This window comes from Periophthalmus magnuspinnatus, chromosome 7 (assembly GCF_009829125.3).
Source record: "Periophthalmus magnuspinnatus isolate fPerMag1 chromosome 7, fPerMag1.2.pri, whole genome shotgun sequence".
NCBI lineage: Eukaryota > Metazoa > Chordata > Actinopteri > Gobiiformes > Gobiidae > Periophthalmus > Periophthalmus magnuspinnatus.
Window position 1 is genome coordinate 8,225,216 of NC_047132.1, and position 23,837 is coordinate 8,249,052.

General features: G+C 39.4%; 1 protein-coding gene across 1 annotated transcript in view; it reads left to right on the forward strand.

The window, feature by feature from the left end:
• plxna2 (plexin A2) overlaps positions 1-23,837 on the forward strand; it is a 418,092-nt gene that overhangs the window by 267,679 nt on the left and 126,576 nt on the right. Inside the window, exons 8-12 of the mRNA XM_055223276.1 lie at positions 2,639-2,792; positions 10,074-10,170; positions 15,560-15,674; positions 19,698-19,898; positions 21,501-21,597. Coding sequence (XP_055079251.1) covers positions 2,639-2,792; positions 10,074-10,170; positions 15,560-15,674; positions 19,698-19,898; positions 21,501-21,597 — 664 coding nt within the window. The remainder of the gene's footprint in view (positions 1-2,638; positions 2,793-10,073; positions 10,171-15,559; positions 15,675-19,697; positions 19,899-21,500; positions 21,598-23,837) is intronic.

Sequence of the window (23,837 nt, forward strand, 5' to 3'; positions counted from 1 at the left end):
ATTTCCAGCGAGGCACTTAGCCGTTGGATCTCCCTTGAACAAAAAATGAACGGAATCTACAAATTCTTTATTTTAAACACAATTTGACCACAGAATGAGTCCGGTGATGGTTTATGGGCTTAAAAACTGCACAGGAGTAGTCCGGAATTTTATCTGTGACGCAACTAAACCGGCAATATGTGAACAGAGCATTTTTGAGACTTCGGATTAATAAAGCAAGCAAAAATACAACTCTGGGTATGTTTTTGATGATGGGACAGCAATATTACATGGTTAAAAGCTCAAAAAAAGTCAAATTTGCATAATATGTGTACTTTAAATGTAATAGCTGTGACATCAATCTGGTATGCCATTCTCTGTTATATAAGATCATCATCACAGAGAGCTCTTTAGGTTGAAGAATTTAAAACGCAAATGGCTTTAATCAACAGAAGTCTACAAAAGCATTATTTAAAATCACCGAGTCAGTAACGGTAAATCGTTTGGTATGATTTTATGTGTGACTTGAGTTCAAAGTAAGCTAAACTTTTGCAAAACTCAACTCAACTGCCCAGATTACATTACACCCCTTTAGATTCAACCTCACACACCTGCATTGAGTTAGTTGGTAATAAAAAAAAATTGTGAAAAGAGTGTGTAATTAAGAACTAAGGCTGTTTTGTACATTTTGAATATTTTTGGGGGATAATTCTTCTTTATAGTTTGGTTTCACTATTATCGTTTATCGTCTATATTTACTTCACCCATATATCGCACTTCAAAACGTGTTATCATGACAAACCTATTAAAAACATTATCAAGCATGTTTCGTTCTTACTCATTTGTGACTCAAAATAAAAGATGAGAGGCTTCAAGCACATTTTTTCTGTATCTGAACAAAAAACATTTCACGATATATTACCCTTTTTACTGTTGGCAGGGATCAAACGGGTCAAAAATAGGGACACCTGGGACATTTCTTGTACAAAACTGGGTCAAATCATTGGTTTTGGGTAAATCTGTTGGGACGTGGAACACGGTCTGAATGAGTACAGGCTAACAAGCGAGGGAGATACAGTTTAGCATTTCAATGTCCCAGCAGCTCTGCGGTGTGTTGAGAAATCTAGATAAAACAAAGAGTGAGACTTCAAATGGCTACGGCCCCCAAAAATAACAGCTAATAGCAGAAGGCTGACAAATGCACCGCGATAATTATCCAGGCAAGTGAGAGCGAGCGAGCCGGATAACGCCAGAATGCATGTATTTATAGGCAGAGCAGCTGAAGCCTCCAGTCTTTAGTGTCACTGTTCTCTGGAGGATGGCTTCAAACAATTAGCGTGTGGTGTTTGTGTTAGCTATACGCACACTAAAGCTAATTTAGGCCGGGTAGGCTGATGTGTATAGGTACGGCCCGTATAGAACTGCAGTTTCACTTTGAAGTGTTGTGATTTATGTAACGTAACTAAGCAAAAAAAGAAATGGCAGTGTGAACGTTTGGTGTTGATTGAAAATGTCATGTCTAGATCTATGAAATAATATAATTCTTTCCATTGGTAGAAGAAGCACTGTATTTTCCAAAGTATAAGTCACACCAGGAAAAAAAACATATATTTCACATATAAGTTGCATCTGAGTATAAGTCGCATCCCCGGCCAAACTATGAAAAAAAGTGCAACTTATAGTTACTAAAGTAAAAGTAAAGATACAGGGGCAAAGAATACTCAAGTAAAAGTATCACCCATGATACCCATTTTAAAAAGTATTTAGTGCCAATTCTGAGATTGGCTTCAGATGTAGTGATTTTGATACAGATTTGTGCTTTTCAAATAATCCCCCTAGGTTTTTCAGCAGGTCTCAAACCATCATAAAAAATACTTTAACTTTTTGGTCCTGTTCAAAAGTGTAGTGGAGCAGAAAGTACAGGTATCCTCTCTCAAATGTAGTGAAGTAAAAGTAAAAAAATATCCACTTTAAAATGTACTTAAGTGACGCACAGATACCTTAATTGTTTTTATCTAAGTACAATACTGTACAGAGTATCTATGCTCATTTTAAAGGTGCACTGTGTAACTTCTCTGGTGGAGCATCTGCCACATGGTTCTCTCCATGGAGCGCCTGAAGTGTTCCGCAGTGTGGCATTAAAGATATCCATCTACAGATGTTTTTATTGCTAAAAACAGACTTTAAACTGACTTTACTGTAAGCAGGTTCACCTCACCACATATCTGACCTGTAACTTCATGGAAACAATGAAAATACATACTGCGTAACATTCCAGGTAAAGCAGTGGCATCGTCATGGAGACAAGCAAGTGGTAGACCCTCCACTAGAAAGGTTACACAGTGCACCGTTATACTCAGTTGTCAGCTATACATAGAAAAGTGTTTATTAATCTACTGCGGAAATTATTTAAGAAAATGATTCTCGTAATCAGAACTACAGTAAACATATTATGAAAATTGCGATAGCTTTAACGATACCCAAACCACGTCACCTTTCCTTACTGGAACAATAGATTTTGGAGATAACTGAATGATTTGCTCTCTTCAATAAGACCTTGTCAGCTTTACACTTTAGTTTATGCCCATCTATAAATCTATCTATAAATAATTGAAGCCCATAATAAAGCTCATATTGTCCTCCCTTGGCTTGTTTACAGCTGTTGGTGAAGGTGAGCGATGTTCCAGACCTCTCCGCTGGAATCACCTGTTCCTTTGGTAACCTGACGGAGGTGGAGGGCCAGGTCAACGCCAATCAGATCCTGTGTGTATCCCCTGCAGCTAAAGACGTGCCGCTCATCCCCACTGACCAAGGTAAGGCTCGCTATGGAGCTCAACGGTGACTGCCCACGACCCGGTTATGCAGTAGAAGTACATTTCTCATTCATTTTTCTCATAGACATCCCAAAAAGATGATAATAATACTAAAAGTTTGCAAGCTTGCTAATAGCTAATCGGCTATGTGGTATTTAATGACCACAAGGTCCTATAAAAGGTCCTCTATTACACAAAATTGTGAGCTTTAAGCCATGTTACAATGTTGTTACCTCCTCAAAAACATACCTGGAGTTGTGTTTTGTTTGATTCACACGTTTTAGTAATCCTGCTTTGTAGGTCTGTTGATATCTTCAAAGCTCAAATTGCTCTGGTCCACCTTGTGATGTCATGAAGTGGTAGTTTTCAAGTTAACAGCTACATTTTACCTTTTGTTTAGTAGATTCCAAGCCTGAAATTATCCAAATGCCGTTTAACGCAAACGTGATTCACACGTTTGCGTTAAACGTGTGAATGAAACAAAACACAACTCTAGGTATGTTTGTGATGAGAAAACATTTTAACAGATACCAGAAAACAGCGTAATACGGGCCCTTTAAATAATTGTCTCCATTGCTCTTTTCAAACTACAATTTCAGTTTGTCCCAAAAGCTAAAATTTCACATTAGTTCTTACATTTCAAGCCTTTGCTCAACAGAAGTCATTTTGTAAAACTCAACTGTCCAAAATGTCGTTACACCTGTTTAGCTTCTCTTACCTAACATCTCTTTGACATCTTCAGAACATCTTTATCGACCCACTCTACCACTCACTAGTATAAACATTATAACCTTTACATCCATAGCCCATCGACCCTAAACCTCTGGCGTGTCTCATATGAGCGAGCACGGTCCATCAGAGCAGGTGGCCGGTGGCTGGTCAGGTTGGCGTCTCCTGGCTCTCTATAGATGACCCGCAGACCGTTAAGCACTTGGACTGGGTTGATACAGTGGGCACAGCTCCAGTGTGAAGGTCCAGGCAGGCAGATGGAGCTAAGATGCAGGGATCACACAGAATTGGTTAGGTGGACCCCTCAGTGAGACGTCTTCTGTTTTGAATGTGGTTTTCATTTTCCAAAGTATCTCGGAGTAGAGCTGCAGAAAATGAAATAGTGATTTTTCTGACAAGCATTTCAGTTGAGATTAGATTTGTGATTTAAAAAGTAGTCTGTTCAGAGAGCGCATTGTAAACAACTCCAGGAGCATTAGCATTTGAGAGAAGACTGAATTATGAGCTGTTGAACTAATACCTGAATCCAATTAATTTCAGTTTGTAGAGTTCTAAACTACAGGTACCATAATTTTCTATAAAAAGACAGGATGATTTGTTTTTGTAGAGGACACTCCATTGTCGAAACATTTAACATTCAATTACAATATATTGTTCATCCTTAATCTCAACAAATATATATCATAAACTGTATAAAGAAGTGGACTTAGGGACTGTAACGTCATCCACAGCGTTCGGCTCCAGTTATAGCGGCGAATTTGGAGTATATTTCCATGTGTAAAGTTCTGACCGTGAGTATCATAGTAACCAAAGAGTCAATCTGTAGTGAGGCTGTGGAAGGTAACGCCCCTTTCTGCCCGCTCCACTGGTTTAGCAGCACTTAGCAACGCTGTCAATCAAACCTGTCGCTAACGCTAACGGGAGCGACCTCAAGGAAAGAAGGCGTAACATTGGTTGTTATTAATGTTCTTATCTTGAATTACGGACAAAATAGCCAAATAAAACCCCCAGGATTAGGTTAGTCATCATTAATACGAATATTAAAAGACCAAAATGACGAGCCTAACAGTAGGAGTTACAGAGAGAGACAGAATAGAAAGTGAATTGGAGCCAGAGTCGTTGGAGCCAGAAGCACGCCCATGCTCACTTCCTATTTGGAACGCAGCAGCTAGCAGGTTATCTATGTCCATTTATATACACAGTCTATGATACAGACCGATATAGAAAAGACAAGTTGTATTGCCCTTGATTGATTTATTGAGTCATAGTCAGAAACCTTTTTTTAGAGAAGGAAAGTTATACTTCAAGAAACAATGGTAAGGGTTGGGTTTTGCGTGCATGGTAATTCCCGACTGAAATGCTCTAAATTGGATTAGCATTCTGGTCACCACTCCACAGAACAAATCATATTGACGCATTGGAAACGGAGAAGGTCACTGGTCATCTATCATTTAAAGGTCTTATATTACACAAAATTGACTCTTGTGAGCTTTTGGCTGGGCTAGAATGTTGTTGGTTCATCAAAAACATACCTGGAGTTGTGTTTTGTTTCATTCACACGTTTATTTCTTTGTTTACATCTTCACAGCTTTTTATGAATAAGTAACTTAACGACCTTCAAACTTGACCTTGTATATCTCTTTTCAAAAGTAATTACACATCTCTAACCTAAAGACTCCACATTTTCCGATGCATCTAAAATGTATTGTTTCTGCAGTTTCACAAACAAACCTTTCACATAACCTTAAATGGGCTCAATTGTAAATATCCACATAAAATTAATCATTGGAAAGCCCAAGAAAAAATATGATAATCCCTCATAATATAGCTCACATTGAAATAGCATGACCTTTTACAATATCCCTGCAGCACATTTCCATAAATTTAGCAGCAGCAGCAGTGGCACCGCGACAGTGCCAGGCGTGTATTTGCAAACATATATATCATTATGAATACTAACACCTGTTGTTTGAGCACAGAGATGGCTGCAGGGCGACAATAGCAAACAGCCTGAATAATAGATGAGTGGATTTCTATGTGTGCGCATTGGGAGCTTGGTAATCCATGCTTCTGAATGGGTAAATGGCACTGCTGTTTGCCCAGAGCTCCCCAGCGGCTCCTCCAGCTCGATAAGCCTGAGTTATTGGATGATTCTGACTTATTTTATTCAGATTTGGATTCGATTAATTCCGCCCATAATAAGCCGGGATGAGTTGCTATTGAAAATCTATGTTAAACATCTGTCTATTGAAGTGCTCTGATCATTTCAGATTTCACCTACCCCCTATCTCCGCCCACTTCAGACTGCGGGTCATGTGTGTTGGGTTCAAAAACGCCATATGAGCTTTTTTCAACAATAAAAAAGTGAATTGAAATCTGCTGGTTGCTAATTGCTAATTATTCATGACAATTAGTTAATAATGGCTTTTCACAACTCGCATGCTAATAGTGCACTTCCTGATCAATATAATGCTTTATAACTTGCTCAAATACATGCAAAGAAATTATCGTATTTTATGGATTATAAATTGCACTTTTTTTCATAGTTTTGCCGGGGGTGCGACTTATACTCAGATGCGATTTATATGTGAAATATATGTTTTTTTCTTCATTATTATGCATTTTTTGGCTGGTGCGACTTATACTCCAGTGCGACTTATTGCTATTTACAATGAACAAAAGGATGATAGTTAGAATTTAACACAAGTATCTGACTAAAAGTGTAATATGTCTTTTTATTTTACTAGCCAAACTACATTTTTTTTCAGAATATCAGAATTTGCTTTGAAGATTTATCCGGTTTTGTTTTTATAGCTGGTTTCGCCCATCTGTCGTTATCATCAAATATTCGCCCAGACAGCTACAGGTGACCAGGGCCCGTAGCACTACTTTCACATATATTTTTCTCTCTATTTATCACAGCTTGGTTGGATTTCCAGATGTCTTGAATGTAGTCTTTGAACCCCAGCTTGTATGTCATTTGCTTTGTGTGCATATGTCTGTGGGGTCTGGGTAATCCGTGCTTCTCACTGAGTAAATGACAGTGCTGTTTGCCTGGATCTCCCTTGGGGGGGCTCTGCTGCAGCCTCTAATATGATGTCCTCCCCCAGGTAAATGTCAGCCAATCCCCCTTTGTAACCCCTTCCTCCATCCATCTGCCTCCATTACGCCCAATATCTCCCTCCACATCCACATGTTCGGACGTGTGGATTTTCACCTTGTGTGGTCTCCCCAGGGCCCTCCCATCTGTATCCTCCATCTTAAAGGGACGATACCTGATGTTTTTCTATGTATATATGCAAAATTTGTCTTGCCTCAATAGAGATCTATTGTATAAGCAGCTCTTGAAGTCAAAATAAGTCTGTATACTAGAACTGCAATCATCAGTCGACTATAAAAATGTTATATCTAACATATCCACATACGAAAAGACCTTTTTTATATCAAAAACAAAATATCTAAAAAGAATGAACAATTTCTATTTAGTAAATATCATAGACTGTATAAAGAAGTGGACTAAGTGAGTGTGCCGTCACGAATAGCAGTCGGCTCTAGCCAAATGAAGCTTGTCAAGGCTAGGGGTTACACGGCCGGATTGGGAGCCAAATTCCATATTAGGAATTCTGACCACGAGTATCATAGCAACCCAAGAGCCAATCCGGAGTGAGGTTGTTGAAGGTAACATCCCTTCCCGGTCGCAGCACTGGTTTAACAGGGAGCGGGCTCTTAGCAACGCTGTCAATCAAACTTGTTGCTAATGCTAATCAAAAAATGTAATGATTTTTTGACTACTAAAATAATGGTCAGTTGCAGCCCTACTGTGCACTGCCTACATTTAATTGTGTTCTTAGCATGCTAGTTGTTGCTTTTAGCTTCAGCATGACAGCAAAACTCTGCTCTGAAAACATAATGTTAGTAAGGAATAACTTTGGACCGCTGCACACCGTTTTAAATGTACTACTTCTGTTTTTCACGTTTTTAAGACAGTAAAAATGCTGGTCTATCTTTTACGCACACACACATTGATTTGGCTGCAGAGATGACCTGGGGATAGCGGTAAATTCAATCAGAGGTGGACATTAAGGGTAACAAGATGGTTGGACAAATCAAAAGTGAAGGCGAGGAGGGAGACGAAAATGACTCCACTGATGTCTTTTAAATGAACACACACTTCTGCACTAGAATGGAAATGCAAGTGGGGGGGCATTGGAGAGGTCCTTAGAGGCCAATGTTGAGTAATACAAGTCTGTTAGGAGTCGGGGGGGAGATGTAAGGGTGGAATAGAAGTGTAGAGGGGTTATTCCTATGGTGCGGCCACGGGAACTGGTACCAAACAGTGGCGGCCATGTTTTGACTGTTGTTCAATTTAAACATACATGTAAACTGCACTCATTTTTACCTTTGTATTTATTTTGGTTCATTTGATTTTCCATTGGTCCTCAAATACCCATGTCACTATTATGAAATATTCTTGAACAAAACATAACAATTTTGGCTGATAAACAATTATTGTTTCATGGATTGTGTACAAACGTGAGTGTTGGGTCTGATCCGAAGGTTAGCGGTTCAAATCCCGCTCACGGCATGAACGTCATTGGTAGAGAGATTAGATCCACTGACCCACAGATTGATGAATCCTGTCATTGTGTCCTTGGGCAAGACACGTCACCCACCTGCGAACACTGGTGTATGAATGCGTGTGAACGGGTGAGCGGTTCCTTCGCTTTATATAAAACCCTTTACCATCTCGCAAAAGAAAATATGAATAGTGTCAGAAATCGCTACTGTTACTTTCCATTTGATGTAAATTATTTGTCTTGTCACCTTGAAAAGACTTGTATTGTTGAAGAGCATGATCGCCTCTCCACAGATGCGACCTGACACCTAGATTAGAAGGTTTAATATCAGTTTAATGCAAGACATGGGCAACAGTGTTTGTTCTCTGATCTGAAGGTTGGTTTGAAATCCCGCTCTCGACATCAATATCATTAGTAGAGCGGTCAGATCCACTGACCCACAGGTTGGCGGTGCGGTTCCAGCTTGTCCAAACGAAAACTACCTTTGTGTCCTTGGGTAAGACACTTAACCACCCACCTCGTCTCCAGTGTCTGTGTACGTGAATGGATGTGGTTCCTTGATGTAAAGTGCTTTGAGTGCTTAGAAGGTTGAAAAGCGCTGTATAAAAATGTGACCATCTATCATCTCACAAAAGAACATATGATTTATACCAGAGATAGTTACTGCCACTTTCCATCTGACCTCATTTCTTCACACATTCTTAAAGGACATGATCACCTCTCCACAGATCTGACCTAGCTGAGAGGGTTTCATATTCTGAAACATTCCAGGCAAAGCAATCATCTCCATATTCAGGAGATAAGTGGGTGACAAATCGTCCATCAGAAAAGCTTTATAGTTCACCTTACTGTACTATATGCTGCATAAAATAGACCATTCTAATAATAGTAGAGTTATTTTCACTTTCATTTCCGAGAAAAATACATTTGACGAGAACTAAAAAAAAAAAAAAATCCTCTAAATCTTGACAAAATATGCTAAACTTCTGTCAACATTTTTAGATCAGTTGCCGTTTCCCTACTGTCAAAATTATCCACATATTCGCCACGCCATCTTTTGCTATGACTACTCAATAGTTTTTATTCCATCCCTGTGTGTTATTCCAGACTTGTGAAGCAGAAGAACTGATTTCCAACAGGTGCTGTGCAGAGAACAGGGCAGAGAGGGTCATTTTAGACGCCCACACTTTGAATGCCATCTGAAATGCACTCACTCATCTCATGCATATACACAAACACTTATTTATGGAGCTGGCGGTCTCGTGGGAGGGAGGAGAGACGTTTTTGGTTTTTTTGCGCATGTATGTAAGCCTGCGCTGTAGTCCAACCAAAGTGAGAAGAAAATACAGTCCTGTCAGTGTATATGTGGCGATGGGAGATGTTTACTGAACTGTCGCTGACCTATATACAAGTAAATGAGCTTTATTTACATTCAACAGAAGTTTGTGTGTGCACAGCAGAGTTGGCATTGGGTGATTTGAATTCAAACGAGCCGTGTTGTTAGGTCATTGATTTTTTTTCTTTCATGTAAATCTGGCTCCCTCTGGTCATGTTTGGCTCTTGCATAAGCATTTTCTTTGATCCAAGGATAGGGGGCGCTCTGGGGCAGTTATTCATCTGCTTTCTTTTTTTTTTCTCTGTGAATGTTTAAGACAGTTTAAGACTAGACCGTAGACTGTATAAAGAAGTGGACTAAGAAATGAAGCTCGTCGAGGCTAGTGGTTATAGCGGCGACCTTGGAGTTGCATGTTAGGAATTCCGTCTGCGAGTGTCATAGCAACCAAAGAGCCAATCCGGAGCGAGGCTGTTGAAGGTAATCCTCCTTCAAACACCAGGATACAGAATCTATTTAATAACCATGCACATGTTTGAATATATCCCAAATGCCTAGCTTCCCACTAATGATTCTGAAATTAGAATAGACGACCACAGAGTTCACTAGTTGACCCCCGTTTCTCCCTCTCTGTCTCCTCAGACTGGTCAGGAGTGGAACTGCGTCTAAACTCTAAGGAGACGGGACAGATGCTGATCAGCACCGAGGTCAAGTTCTACAACTGCAGCGTGCACCAACTGTAAGTATCCATCTACGCCTCCATCACTCTTTCTCTCACTCTTAAAACTCTCTCTCTTCTCTCTCCGTCTGCCTCTCTCTTCCTCTCTGTTCCTTCCACGTCTCCCCCCCTATTCTCTCTCCACCTCTCTGTCTCTGTCCTCTCTACCCCATCTATGCACTCTCTTTCTCCCGAACCCGCACTCTCTCTCTCCTAGTCCTCTTCTCTCTGTCTGTCTCACTCACTCCTACCTCTCTCCACCTCTGTCTCACCCTCTCCATATATATCCTTCTCCCCCCTTCCTGTCTCTGTCCTTCTTCTCCAGTCTTTACCCTTCCCTCTACCTTCCCCATCTCACCCCCCTCTCTCTCTCTATCATTCTCTGCCTCCTCCCTTTCCTTATCGCTCTCTCCCTCCCTCTCTTCCCTCCTCCCTCTTCCCCCTCCTCTCTCTATATCTATCTCTCTCTGTCTCTCCTCCACGCTTCTTCATCCCATTTACAGACTCAGCCCTCTGCCCCAAACCGCTCCATCGATTCTGGGAGAATTAGTTACAACTTGTCCTCCACCTCAGGCGCCCCAAAGTTTCCGAAAATATCTTTGTGTAACTCGAGCGGCTGAATGCAGGGACAAGAAGATTCACCGCTGTTGTCCTGGATGCAACTTCTCTGTAGGACGAAATATTGGCTAGAGCAAGTACTTGGTTTGGCTTATCGAAGTATTACTATGTACAAATTAGTCTCACATAAGAAAATTAATTGATTGAAGATGGACAAGCGCTGTATAAAAATGTGACCATTATATAAGCAATACAGTATTTGAGACTCGGGTCAAAAATGAAAATGAACTAACAATAATTGATCAGTAACTCATTTCTAGAAGCCTCTTTACAAATTGGCAGAAATTTGGCGGCTGTACCACGCCTCAACAGTAAATATAATACACCCTGCCACGTCAAATCTCTTGCTCAAGTGCACAAAGGCTGTATAAACGCTGTTAGCAGAAATATAGCCATTAAACTGGAACATAACAGTGCCCAATATACCATCCACCGACACACAGGTTGGCGGTGCGATTCCACCTCCCACAGATTAATGCTGTTGTTGTGTCCTTGGGCAAGACACTTAACCCATCTCGCCCCCAGTGTCTGCATACATTTGTGTCTGAATGTGCGTGTGAATGGGTTAGTGGTTCCTGCATGTAACTATCTTTCAATACAATAAAAATAAATAAATACAAATAAAATAATAATAATGAAAAATAAATAAATACATTATTATTATTATTATTATTAATAATAATAATAATAATAATAATAATAATAATAATAATAATAATAATAATAATAATAATAATAATCTGGGCTTTTTTGTTAAATAATGTCACATTTTTCATGGAAGTTTCCCTCTTGTTTTATAAGGCTTCATGCTCTCCTCCTAGCTCGGCTCCTTCCTGGGTGTCAGATTGGTTGTGTCACTACCTGCACTGACAGGAGGAGGAGGAGGACTGAACGAGGAGCAGGGCTGTAGCATAAAACAGCGGTGAAGCTAGCGGGGGTGACTGGATCTCAGCATCTTGTAATATCCTTTAGCATGCCCTGATATTAGAGCCTAGGTGAAGGTGTAGTCGGGGCTTGCTTTGTGAGATCAAACTGAGCTGCATCTGGGCCAAATTAAAAAGAAAACCAAGTAACTTTTCTGGTAGGAAGTCTGTCATCTGTTTGTTTCCATGGAGATGTTATTGCTTTGTATGGAATCTTCCGTAATATGGCACTATCTATCTCGCAATCTCCTGTCAAGTGGGGTTCTATCTTTTCAGATCTTCTTGCCATATGAGGTTGGCTTTAGCTATAGAATCTGGCAACACAAAACAAGAGCTCAGGCAGCTTTCTGATTGGACAACCCATAATAAATGTTTAAATAGGTTTTAACTATGTATATTCTGAGATCTAACTAAGGCTAAGCTTACAAGGCCCATATTCTGCTTTTTTTTCTCTGATATATGTTTTTTCTGTTGTTTCCTCATCACAAACAGAACTGGAGTTGTGTTTTGTTTCATTCACACATGTTTAACACACAAACCCTGCATATTTAGTTCTTCTCTCAAACTGAAAACACTGTGTTCCACCTTGTGATGTCATGCGGTGATACAGGAAGTGCTCCACCGTGTTTTTAAACTCCATACACCTTCACTAGAATCTGGATAATCTGGATAATTTGAGACCCAGAATTGTCAATCTCTACTGAACTAAAGGTAAAAACGAAGCTGTTAACTTGAAAACTACCACTTCATGACATCACATCATCATTTGGAACAGAGCATTTGTAGCGTAGCCAGACTAATAATGCATTTTTGTGTAATATAGGACCTTTAAAGTACGAATACCCCAGTTTTGGAACCACTCACTGCCCTATAGCTCCATGAGACTGACTGAGGCTGTCTGAGCAACACAGAAGACAATTAGCATCTCAGTGATCACCTTATGTAACGGGCTAACATGCATGTGCACATTGACTTGAAAAGGTCACGTCTCCATCTTCCACATCTCTCCACTGTAGCTACGCAAGCTAACTGTACTCTCGACACCAGCCTGGAGTGGAAGCAACTCTCTTTAGTTCCTCACTTTTGCACCAATGAATATTTCACAAAGGCAGAACATAACCGCGTAACATAAAAGAACGAACAAGGCCACCAAAAGGCATCTCCTACACCTCTTTTTGAATAGGCGGGGTTGTAAGTGTCAGTAGCTAATACAAGCTGTTAGTTCTTTAAATGGAAAGGAAGCTAGAGTATTGTTACCTCATGAATTTCACATGCAAAATCACTATATAAATATACATGGCGTGATCAATTAGACATGAGCCAGCTGTACTACTGCAGGTACTATGTGTGTGAGTGAGTAGGAGTGACGCAAATGCTCACAGCTGACAGCAAAATATGAGGAATGGCGTTCAGCTATTCAAATTCTGCTTGTTCATATGATTTGGAGCCAATGTGGATGATGTATATTTAAATCATCATTTTATTCACCAACAAGATAGTACAATCTGCTCTTATTATGCTATTTTGATCTATGTTATAATGTTGTTTCCTCATCACAAACAGACCCTGCAGTTCCTCTCTCAAGCAGAAAACACTCTGTTCCACCTTGTGATGTCATCATGTGGTAATACAGGAAGTGCTCCACTGTGTTTTTAAGCTCTATACATTTTAACTAGAATCTTTTGGATCATTTCAGCCCTGGAACTGTCAATTTCTACTGAAGTAAAGATAAAAGCTGCTGTTAACTTGAAAACTACCACTTCATGACATCACAAGGTGGAACAGAGCATTTTGAGCTTTGGAGATGTAAACAGACTAATAATAAAGAGTTACTCAAACATGTGAGAATGAAACAAAACACAACTCCAGGTATGTTTTTGAGGAGGTAACAACATTGTAACATGGCTTAAAGCTCACAAGAATGAAATTTGTGTAATATACCTGGACGTGGAGTGTTTTTTCTTTTTTCTGATATACCCTTATGATACAGTAGTTAAGATAATAAGCAATAAATAAATAGCCTATACTTTTAAAAATGGACTGTGTCACTTTTCTGCTAAAGAGTCTGCACCTGCTTGTCTCCATGGAGAGTTTATTACTTTGCTGGAATGTTCTACATAGGATCTCCATGGAGACAAGCAGGTGGCACCACCAAGCCAGGTTACAGGTCAGAACTGTGGAGAGATGCATCCGCTTACAGTTTGAATCCAATCTGAGGTATTTTTAAACTATATAAACACCTGCAGTTGAATATATACAATGTTAATGCCACACCATTAAACAGGCAAAGCAAAAACATTTCCATGGAGACAAATAGGAGGCAGGACCCTCCACCAATAAAGTTACATATTGCACCTTTGCACACAGTAGATGTTTTTTCTGCAATCAGTGCTTTCCAAGAAAATGTGTTATGTTATTTAAATGTGCTACTAATGGTATACATACAGTCTATACATAGAAGCATGCATTTACATAGCACATAACAGACACTTGTGCAAACAGCTCCTGGATGTAATTACTCCACTCTTGAACAATACAAGGCTAATGCTAATTACAGAACTGTGTGCCCTCATCACTTTACATTTGCACACTCCTGTTTCTGCCCTTGTTTCCTTGGCCAGTGGTTTCCAATTGTCACACACACTATACGCATATATAACACACAGCTCAATATACTGTATGGCAGCAGTGTGTTATTGTGCAAAAATTGGATTGTCAGTGGGCTGTCAGGACTAAACCAGGTCTACAGAAGGACCTAAAGCAGAACTAAACCAATTATAAAGCGGGGTAATTATGAATGTTGAACCTGGATTTAAATAGTAAACCAGATCTGATGATATACAAAACAGATCTAAAACAGGATTAAAAGCAGTTTTTAAGCATGACTACTCTTGCTTACAATAAGAATGCATGTTTTTTAAAGCATGACTGTACTGTTTCACTATAAAAATGCCAGTTATTGGTTAAACTCAGTATTGATAAGTTTCATTGTTTAATGCTATGAGGGTAAATCCAATCTAAACCACATTTCAATCAAAACCAAGGGAGCATTCACGTTAGTCCTGGTTTGGACCTGATTTGATCCTGGTTTGGTCCTAGTTTGGTTTTGGTTTAGTCCTGGTTTAGTCCTGGTTTAGTCCTGGTTTGGCCCTGGTTTGTTCCTGGTTTGTTCCTGGTTTAGTCCTGGTTTGTTCCTGGTTTGTTCCTGGTTTGTTCCAGGTTTGTTCCTGGTTCGGTCCTGGTTTAGTCCTGGTTTGTTCCTGGTTTGTTCCTGGTTTGTTCCTGGTTTGGACCTGGTTTGGACCTGATTTGTTCCTGGTTTGTTCCTGGTTTGGTCCTAGTTAATTCCTTATGCACACTTGGTTGGGTCCTGTTCCAGTCCTGTTGGAGTCCAGGTTTAGTTCCAGGTTTAGTCCCAGTTCAGCACCAGTTTAGTGTGTGTGCAACAACAAACACCCTAACACAAGTCAAACAAAGAACATTTTCAACAACCAAATTTGATCTCTGACTTGTTTTAAAATGATTAAACTTGAAGACACTACATCAAGTTATATTTTGGTTATTTGCCCACCTCTCATTTCTCCCTCTTTGTCCTTGAGCATCTCACTCCAGTCTCACACATACACAACTGACACACTGCATTAATATACACCACCACAGTATAAATTTATGCATCAGTTAAAATAGGCCTGGCAGCTTTTGGGTCCAGTGCCAACCTCCTGCAGGGTCACGCCACAACAGCCGGTACCACTCGGGATCTGAACTCATTTCCTTTGTGTCCACCTCTCTTCACATTTTGGCACGGTCTTTTCGGTGCCCCCCTTGTCCACATAAAAGGCTAATAATGTGTGTCGTTTTGTGTTGTGCAGGTGTCTGTCGTGTGTGAACAGTGCCTTCCGGTGCCACTGGTGCAAATACAGAAACCTTTGCACCCACGACCCGTCCAGCTGCTCTTTCCAGGAGGGGAGGGTCAACGCTTCGGAGGTCAGTACACACGTCTTTTAAGTATTTTTATTCTAACGAAGAATCAAATAAGCTAAACTTGTGAAATGATGTCAACGCCTTTATGTTGCTTTATATTTTTTCATTTATAGACATTTTTCACGAAGTCAGGGGTGTAAGCAGCAAATTCTAGGCCCTGGATATAAATTGGGGGGGCCCGAACTATGTGCTATCTAATAAAAAATGCACATTGTTCTGGGCCTTGGGTAAATTCTACCCCAGTCTGACGCCCCTGAACTAGAGCCGTCCAGCTAGTTTTCATTTCTCTCAAAAAGTGCAGAGCCGCTTTTCCTGCACCATTTATTCCCTATGAGGATTTAGCACAGTCTTGCTAAAATAAATCAATATTTAAATATCTGACAGCAAGTTACGGATGACCACAGATGGCATTTTAAGACCTTTACGATGATATAAGCACTTCAACGGAGGAAACTTGTGTGTTTATAAAAGTAAACATTTGCGTCTCAAAGCTAATTCTAGCCTAATCTAAAAAATAAAACAAAAAATCTAACTAAAAATTAACGCAAAACAACTTTATGAAAATACATCTAATGGCAAGTCCATTGTTTTTCCGTGCAAAATTAGACTGTAGCGCTATTTTAACATTAGTCATTAATTTTAATCAGTTAGCATTAGCTTCAAGACACAAATACCTATTTTTCTAAGTGAAGTATTTACATCGTAGTAAAGGTCTTGATATACTGTCTCTGATTATCTATCTGAAACTTGCTGTCTGCTGCCTGGTATTTAAACATGTATTTATTTTAGCACAATTCTGCTAATTTCCAATACACAGTGAATAGAGAGGGAAGTACAGCTCGGCACGTTTTTGAAAGAAAAAGAAGTAGTCACCTGGCCTTTGTTCAGCTCACCTGTGATCTCCACTCTTCTTCTGTCAGACCAACACTGGCACATGATCAGACAGAAGTAACGCAGACAGCATCTAGTGGTGTTATGTGAAAATACAACAGGGCGGGTTGGACATTTTTATTACAGGCGGTAGCTTTAAGAGAAACTATCATTATTTCTATGTAAGTGCAAGAAAAGATGGAGAGTCACCGCCTCTGAGATTGCAACTTTATAACTATTTTACTCTCATAAAGAATATAATAAGCAAAATATATGACATTATTATGTGATCCTTTTAAAAGAAAGGTACATGTTATGTAATTGTATGAATAGATTAATAGGGAGGGTCAGCGCCTCAGAAGTTACTACAAATTTCACAACTTTTACATTATTTTTACACTTTAAAATTTAATCAGCTCATTATGTTGAACTAAGTTAACTTCGTGTTGCTTCATGTTGCTTTGCTATGAGAAAGAAACTGTCTCATTATTTGTATGTGCAAGAACAGATACGATTTAATAACCTTTCGGCCGCACAAAGGAAATTGAAATTGTACAGAAATAACAGCGTGAGAGAAAATGAAGCGTGCTGTAAATTGCCTGTTTAAGAAGTCATGTGTGCAGTATCCAGTCATGCAACGATCTATGCCACAGACTGTATAAAGAAGTGGACTAAGTGAGTGTGACGTCACCGATAGCGTTCAGTTCTAGCCAAATGAAGCTCAACGAGGCTAGAGCAGTTATAGGGACCAATTTGGAGTCAAGTTCCAGATTTGGAATTCCGATCATGAGTATCATAGCAACCAAAGAGCCAATCTGGAGTGAGATTGTTGAAGGTAAACGCCTCTTCTTGCCCGCACTGCTGGTTTAGTAGGGAGTGGGCGCTTAGCAACACTGTCAATCAAACCTGTTGCTAAGGCAAGTAGGAGCAACCTCGGGGAAAGACGCTCGATTTGGTCAGTTATTAATGTTCATATCTTGATTTACGGACACAATAGCGAAATAAAAAGACCAAGATGACGAGCCTGATAGCAGCAGTTACAGAGAGAGGGGTGACAGTTTTTTAATAGAAAGTGAATTGGAGCCAGAGCCCATGCTTACTTCTTATTCACAATTCAATGGCTAGCAGGTTGGCTCTGTCCATTTATGTATACAATCTGTGGTCTATGCATTTTCTGATAATCCACAGTACTGATTTTGCACTATTGTTTATTCTTTTATTAAATTTAGCTAACATAAAACACATTGATCGGTGACAAGTTGGCAGCGTTTTTTCTTTAATGAACGAAGAACAAAGGAAACTGTTCAGAAACTGTTGAAATAGGTAAAAATCAGGGCTGTGTTTGCATCCAGACCTGATTGCTTACATGAATAATAAAAGTAGATGCTTGATTATTAACTTTGTCATCAAGAATTCCACCTTGTTTTTTTTTACGCTCTGATGTTAACGTGCATTCATATGTATGAGTGAGATGGGGAATTACAGGGTAGAAGGTGCATACAATGTCAGGATACGTTTTCATTATGAAGAGACATAATATTCGCGAATAAATGATAAATAAAAAAAAAGACTGGACACATGTAGATTTCAGTTGTGCTACTTCGAGTTTAGGGTTAAATGCAATGTTCATTTCCTTCAACGTTACAATATTTTACTAATTATCAAATATATAATCAACATATATGACCCTTAGTACGTGAAGTATTTTCAATATTTAGGGTTAAGATAAATGGTATCGTACTCAAAATACGCTTGTGTGTATTTCAAAAGTACTACTATTACTACTACTGCTTCTGCTTACTGTTGCTAGTTCCACTACTACTTCTACTACTCCTTCCATTTCTACAAGTACTACAACGATTACTACGCCTACTACTTCCATTAATACTAACACTAACATGCATAATAACTAGGAATACAGGATAAAATGTTGTAAAAAGACCAAAAATAAACAGATAAAATGCTTTTGTTTGCACTCTCCACATCTTTCACTACTACTACTGCCACTAGTATAAAGTATAAAGATAAAATACATAAAATATTATCTGTAGCTCTTATTTGCTTTTTCTCCAGGCCATCCTCAGGGCATGTCCACACACAGATCCCGCTCAAAAGTACTCCTCCATACTGCCCAAATACTGCCTCTCATTCAGTCTTTTGTTCTTCGCTGTAGCAATTAGCAGTCTATTATCTGCCAACTTTAAAGTGTCTTAACACAATCACTCTGCTCCGGTCAGTCTCAAGCCCCCTGATTTAAATAGCTGCTTTTAAAACTCTTCACTGGATGTCACTTAGAATTTGGACAGCGTGTTATAGCTACAGTCTGCCACCCAAGGTCATACAAGTGGAGCTTTTGTGCTAACTTACTTTTTATCCTCAAGAAACCCACAATTTGCTGTATTTTAGAGTAACTTCGGGGAATCAAACAGTTACCATAGTCTGTATTTAAAAATTGACATAGCTAACCCGCTAGCCGCCTCTTTCCAAATAGAAAGTGATTACGAGCTCGCTTCTGGCTCCATCGACCCTCGCTCCAATTCACTTTCTATTGAAAAACCGTCGCCCTTCTCTCTCTAACTGCTGCTGTCGGGCTCGTCATTTTTACATGATCCTGGTATTTTTATTTTGCTATTTTGTCTGTGAATCAAGATATGAACGTTAATAACAGACAAATCAAGCACCAGGTTTGATTGACAGCGTTGCTAAGCACTCGCTCAGGCGTTCAATCTTCAGCATCCTCGCTCGCGGATTGTCTCTTTGGTTGCTATGACACCGGTTGCATTAGGTTTTAGATTGATGTGAGAAACCGCAGTACCTAGATAAATAAAAACGCAATATAGCCGTTTGCTATGTGGAACTATATATACTATAGCCCTCATATATATATAAATATGTTTTGGTTTTTTTACTTTTATGTGAAGCACTTTGGTCAGTTGAAGTTGTTTTAAATGTGCTATAGAAATAAACTTGAACTGAATATTTGTAGTAGTTCTGGCAGAAACAAGGCACCCAATGACTACAAATATTGAGAAATGCTACTTCATAGAACATAAAAGTAACTATAAATCTGGCAAGTGAGAGCGACGATTATTTTCTTGTCATGTTTGAATCAAAAAGCATGACAAGTGAAGACGTTTTTTTGTTGTTTCTGTCCAGGACTGTCCTCAGCTAGTGCGCTCAGAGGAGATCCTGATCCCGGCTGGAGAAGTGAAGCCCATCACCTTGAAGGCCAAGAACCTGCCCCAGCCTCAGTCTGGACAGAGAGGCTATGAGTGTGTGCTCAACATACAGGGAGTCAACCACAGAGTCACTGCTCTGCGCTTCAACTCGTCCAGCGTGCAGTGCCAGAACAGCTCGGTATATCACTTTTTGTTTTTTTTATCTTTATTTATACAGGGAGAGCCCAATGAGAGACTCTTTTTCAGGTTCAGGTGACTATTTGTACCTGTAGATAGATTTGTTTTGCAGCAGTTTGCAGGTTTGGCATTTGTGTCTGTATTGTCTTAATGCAGTATTTTGGCACATTAAGACAAAACAGACACAGACTTCAATGTCGAATATAAATATAAATGGGTGCCCTTTTCAAATACAGAAAAATACAATCAAAAAAAATCCATTAAAATATAATACTATCCATGGTTTGCAGAATGATGTCAAATTAGGACCGTTGCCATAGCGAGCAACAGTTTAAAACAAAATATTATATCTTTTCGAAGGGAGATAGTCCTTGAAATGTGGCATATAACAGGAAACTGAAATCTATGAATATACAGCTGCCTGCTAAAAAAATTCCAGCTTAAGTATTTGTTTGGTTTTGTACTGAGTCAGAGCCTGGTTCAAGTCCAAATTCATATTGTTTTTGAAATTTTTAATTGTTGAAAATGCTGCGACTTTCATATAAACTTTGTTACACATTTTTGCGATAGTATTGTCACTGCAAAAAAATAAAAAATCTAGCAGTTGCAGTCGATAATTTCATGTCCTCTTTAATAAAATAGATTGTCTGTGAGTAAAAAACAACCACAACAACATGGCTTCCTCCAAACCACATCCATGACGCAAAAATGTAATGTGTTTTCACTGTCAATGGGTTTCAGAGTGAGGAAGTTATCATCGTTGCCATAGCGATTAACATTTCCAAACAAAATATTATATCTTTGGAATGGTGAAATGTCCTCAAAATGTTGATTATGAAATTGAAACTCATGGATAAGTGGACGAAAGTAGTTCAGTTGGTGTTTTTTGTCCACTGATCTGAACGTTGGCGGTTCGAATCCTTGGCTTTCCAGCTCTCACAGATGAATGCCGTTGTTGTGTCCTTGGGCAAAACGCTTATCTCACCTCACCCCTAGTGTCTGCGCACACTGGTGTATAAATCTGTTTATGAATGTGTGAGTGGTTCCTCGATGTAAAGCGCTTCGAGTGTCTTGAAAGCGGAAAAGCGCTGTATAAAAACGTGACCATTTACTATTTACCGTGAATAACAACCGTCACTTACACTGCGCAGAATCATTACTCGAGAGAGAGAGATTTCTGTTACACTATTACAACCATTTTAAGTTGCGAAAGTAATTATAAAAGTCTCATTTTGTGGGCTGATGCAGCGTTGGTAATCACGTTGCGTTGTTATCCTGCCCTCCAGTCAAGTCTGAACTCTCTGTTGCTGTCGTCCCTGTGGAGATCCATAGACACGCACGCCATATACCCCCGGCTTTGAGCTAGGAAAGGAAATAAGGTCATAGGAGGCATGTAAGGACACTACTTTTATACAGGCCAAGAATACGCTCACTATTTCTCCTGCTTTCTCACATGGGGTGATGTAACTTTTCAGTAACATTGAGAGGACATTGTACTTCTGTAAAGGGACCGTGGGATTTCTAAAGCATTAAATGAAAAACGTGTAAGTTTGTGTTTCCACGTCCGTCCTTCTCACAAATGTCTCCTTATCTCGTTTTGCAGTATCTCTACGAAGGCATGAAAATCAGTGAGCTGCCCGTGGACTTTTCCGTGGTGTGGAACGGCAACTTTATTATTGATAACCCGGAGAACATTCAAGGTAAGAAGGGGGGAGCGCTGGAGCTTGGAGTATCGCCGATGTCAATGGAAAACAATGGGAAGAACGCTAACGAAATTAGCATTCAAAACTGATTGCTTTCATGAATAATACAAGTGGATTTTTGATTATTAATTACGCCTCATTAAAATGTAGCAGTTGTTTCTAATTGGAGTATTGTATTAAACACGCATGGCTGAAGTGATGAGGAAAATAATCTTTTTACATAATGTGACTATGACGGCGTTCAAACGGATCACTTTTCCAATAAAATCATCAGTTTTTGGTTTTAGATTTTCGAAATAAAAAAATAAAAAATATGAACATGGCAAAGACAGTCCAAGGTCGGGGTTATTTTGCGAAAATAAAACCACTTTTTACATTTCACTGGTTATAATTCAAATTGCATGCGGCTGATTTGCAATTGTGATACGCACCAATGTCAAGTTAAAAACAGGGCCCAGTGTCTGTCTTTGATACCCCCTGTTGTAATTACATGGTTTATTTTGTTCAAGCTAAATTTTAAACTGAAAAAGAAAGGAAAAATCGGTACACTTCATTCGAGATAAAGGTCCAATATGTAACTTTGGTATGCCACCTGCTTGTTTCCATGGAGATGTTATAGCTTTACGTAGAATGTTTCGTGGTATGGCAGTAAACTTTTTGGTACTTTTGAGCAATACGTTTATAATCAAAGGCTTGACAAATAGTTTTAAAGCAGACCTATTATGTAAAATCCACTTTTCAGAGCTTTTAATCATGTTATAGTTGCTTCCTCTTCTCATTTACCCCGTTGAAGTTGTTTTTGGAGTGATTCGTACATGTTTGCGCGACTTTTAATCAGTTATTTTCAAGACGCCACATTGCCGGTCAGTCCCCGTTTTCACCACCACCGGCTCACTGCTCTGTACTTACTTTGCTCTCCGATTTTATTTTCTCAATCTATTCGACAATTAGGATTCGTCAGTATTGCATAGTCATTTTGGTACAAGTGTAAAAAAAAAAATCCGCTGCTCTCTTACGTGGTCTGGAGGTGCTGAGTCTTTGTTGTCATGACGTTTATGGCGGCGTCAGCTCTTTTATTATAAGTTATTTTAGATGATTACAGTGGTCTCTCGTTTATCGCGGGGGTTACTTTCTAAAAATACCCCCCAATAGGCAAAATCAGCTTTTATTTTTTACAGTTATTCTATATGTTTTTGGCTGTAAAACTCCTCACCACACACGTTATACACTTTTCTCACACAGGCATTAACATTTTCTCACATTTCTCTCTTGTTTAAACTCTCTCAAAGTTCAATCCTTCGCATATTATATCCCTCTTCCTCGGTGATCGCTTCCAAAACTTGCAAACGTACAGCACTTCAGAGTCACACTGCGATCCAACGTTTATGTAAACTTGTCTGAACACATTCTGTACTGTACAGGAGACATGGCACGGAGGAGACTGATGGACAACGGTCTACAGTCCCTCGGCCAATCAGGACGCAGAACACAATGCACGTTCAGACGCTGTAAAAAAGCATGTAAAATTGCACAAAAAAAATCAGTGAGACCACAAAAGGCTGCCGCGATTAGCTTTAATGCCATTCTAAGGATTATTCCAGACATAGCGATAACATCTGGCATACTCCTATACTCGAAAAGTTGTGTATTGCAGTTTTTAAATATTCCGACAGCTGCAACTTTGGGGGTTCTTCAGATCTTTCACGGACATAATGGACAGTAGAATATATAAGTAGTGTTTCTCCATCGAGCGCTGAACGAAAACACATTTAGACAAAGTTTTCTCTCCAGACACCCAAATATTGTCTGGGCTCAGCAGGTTCCCACGCTCTGTTATTACGACACAGACACACAGGTGTATTTATACATTTGTGAGATCGGAGCTCAGAGCGCCTGCAGCTTCAAAAACCCACACACTCACTCTTTAAAGTTTTTGGGGTATTTTCTACCACGCTTTTTTTTGTTTTTTGTTAGACACGTCAAGATTATTTGGTTAATGGATAAATGAGATTATTCAGGTCCCAATATAACGGTGACAATGAAATTTTAGAAGCAAAAGTTTGTTCTATATTCCAAAAAAGCCAATCTAAATCTAAATGTACTGTATTGTTTTATTACACGATTTAAAGATCCATTACGTAACATTTTCGGTAGAGGGTCCATAACCTGCTCGTGTCCATGGAGATGATAGAGCTTTGCCTGGAGAGAAGGAATGGGGAGAAAAAGACAGAGAGAGA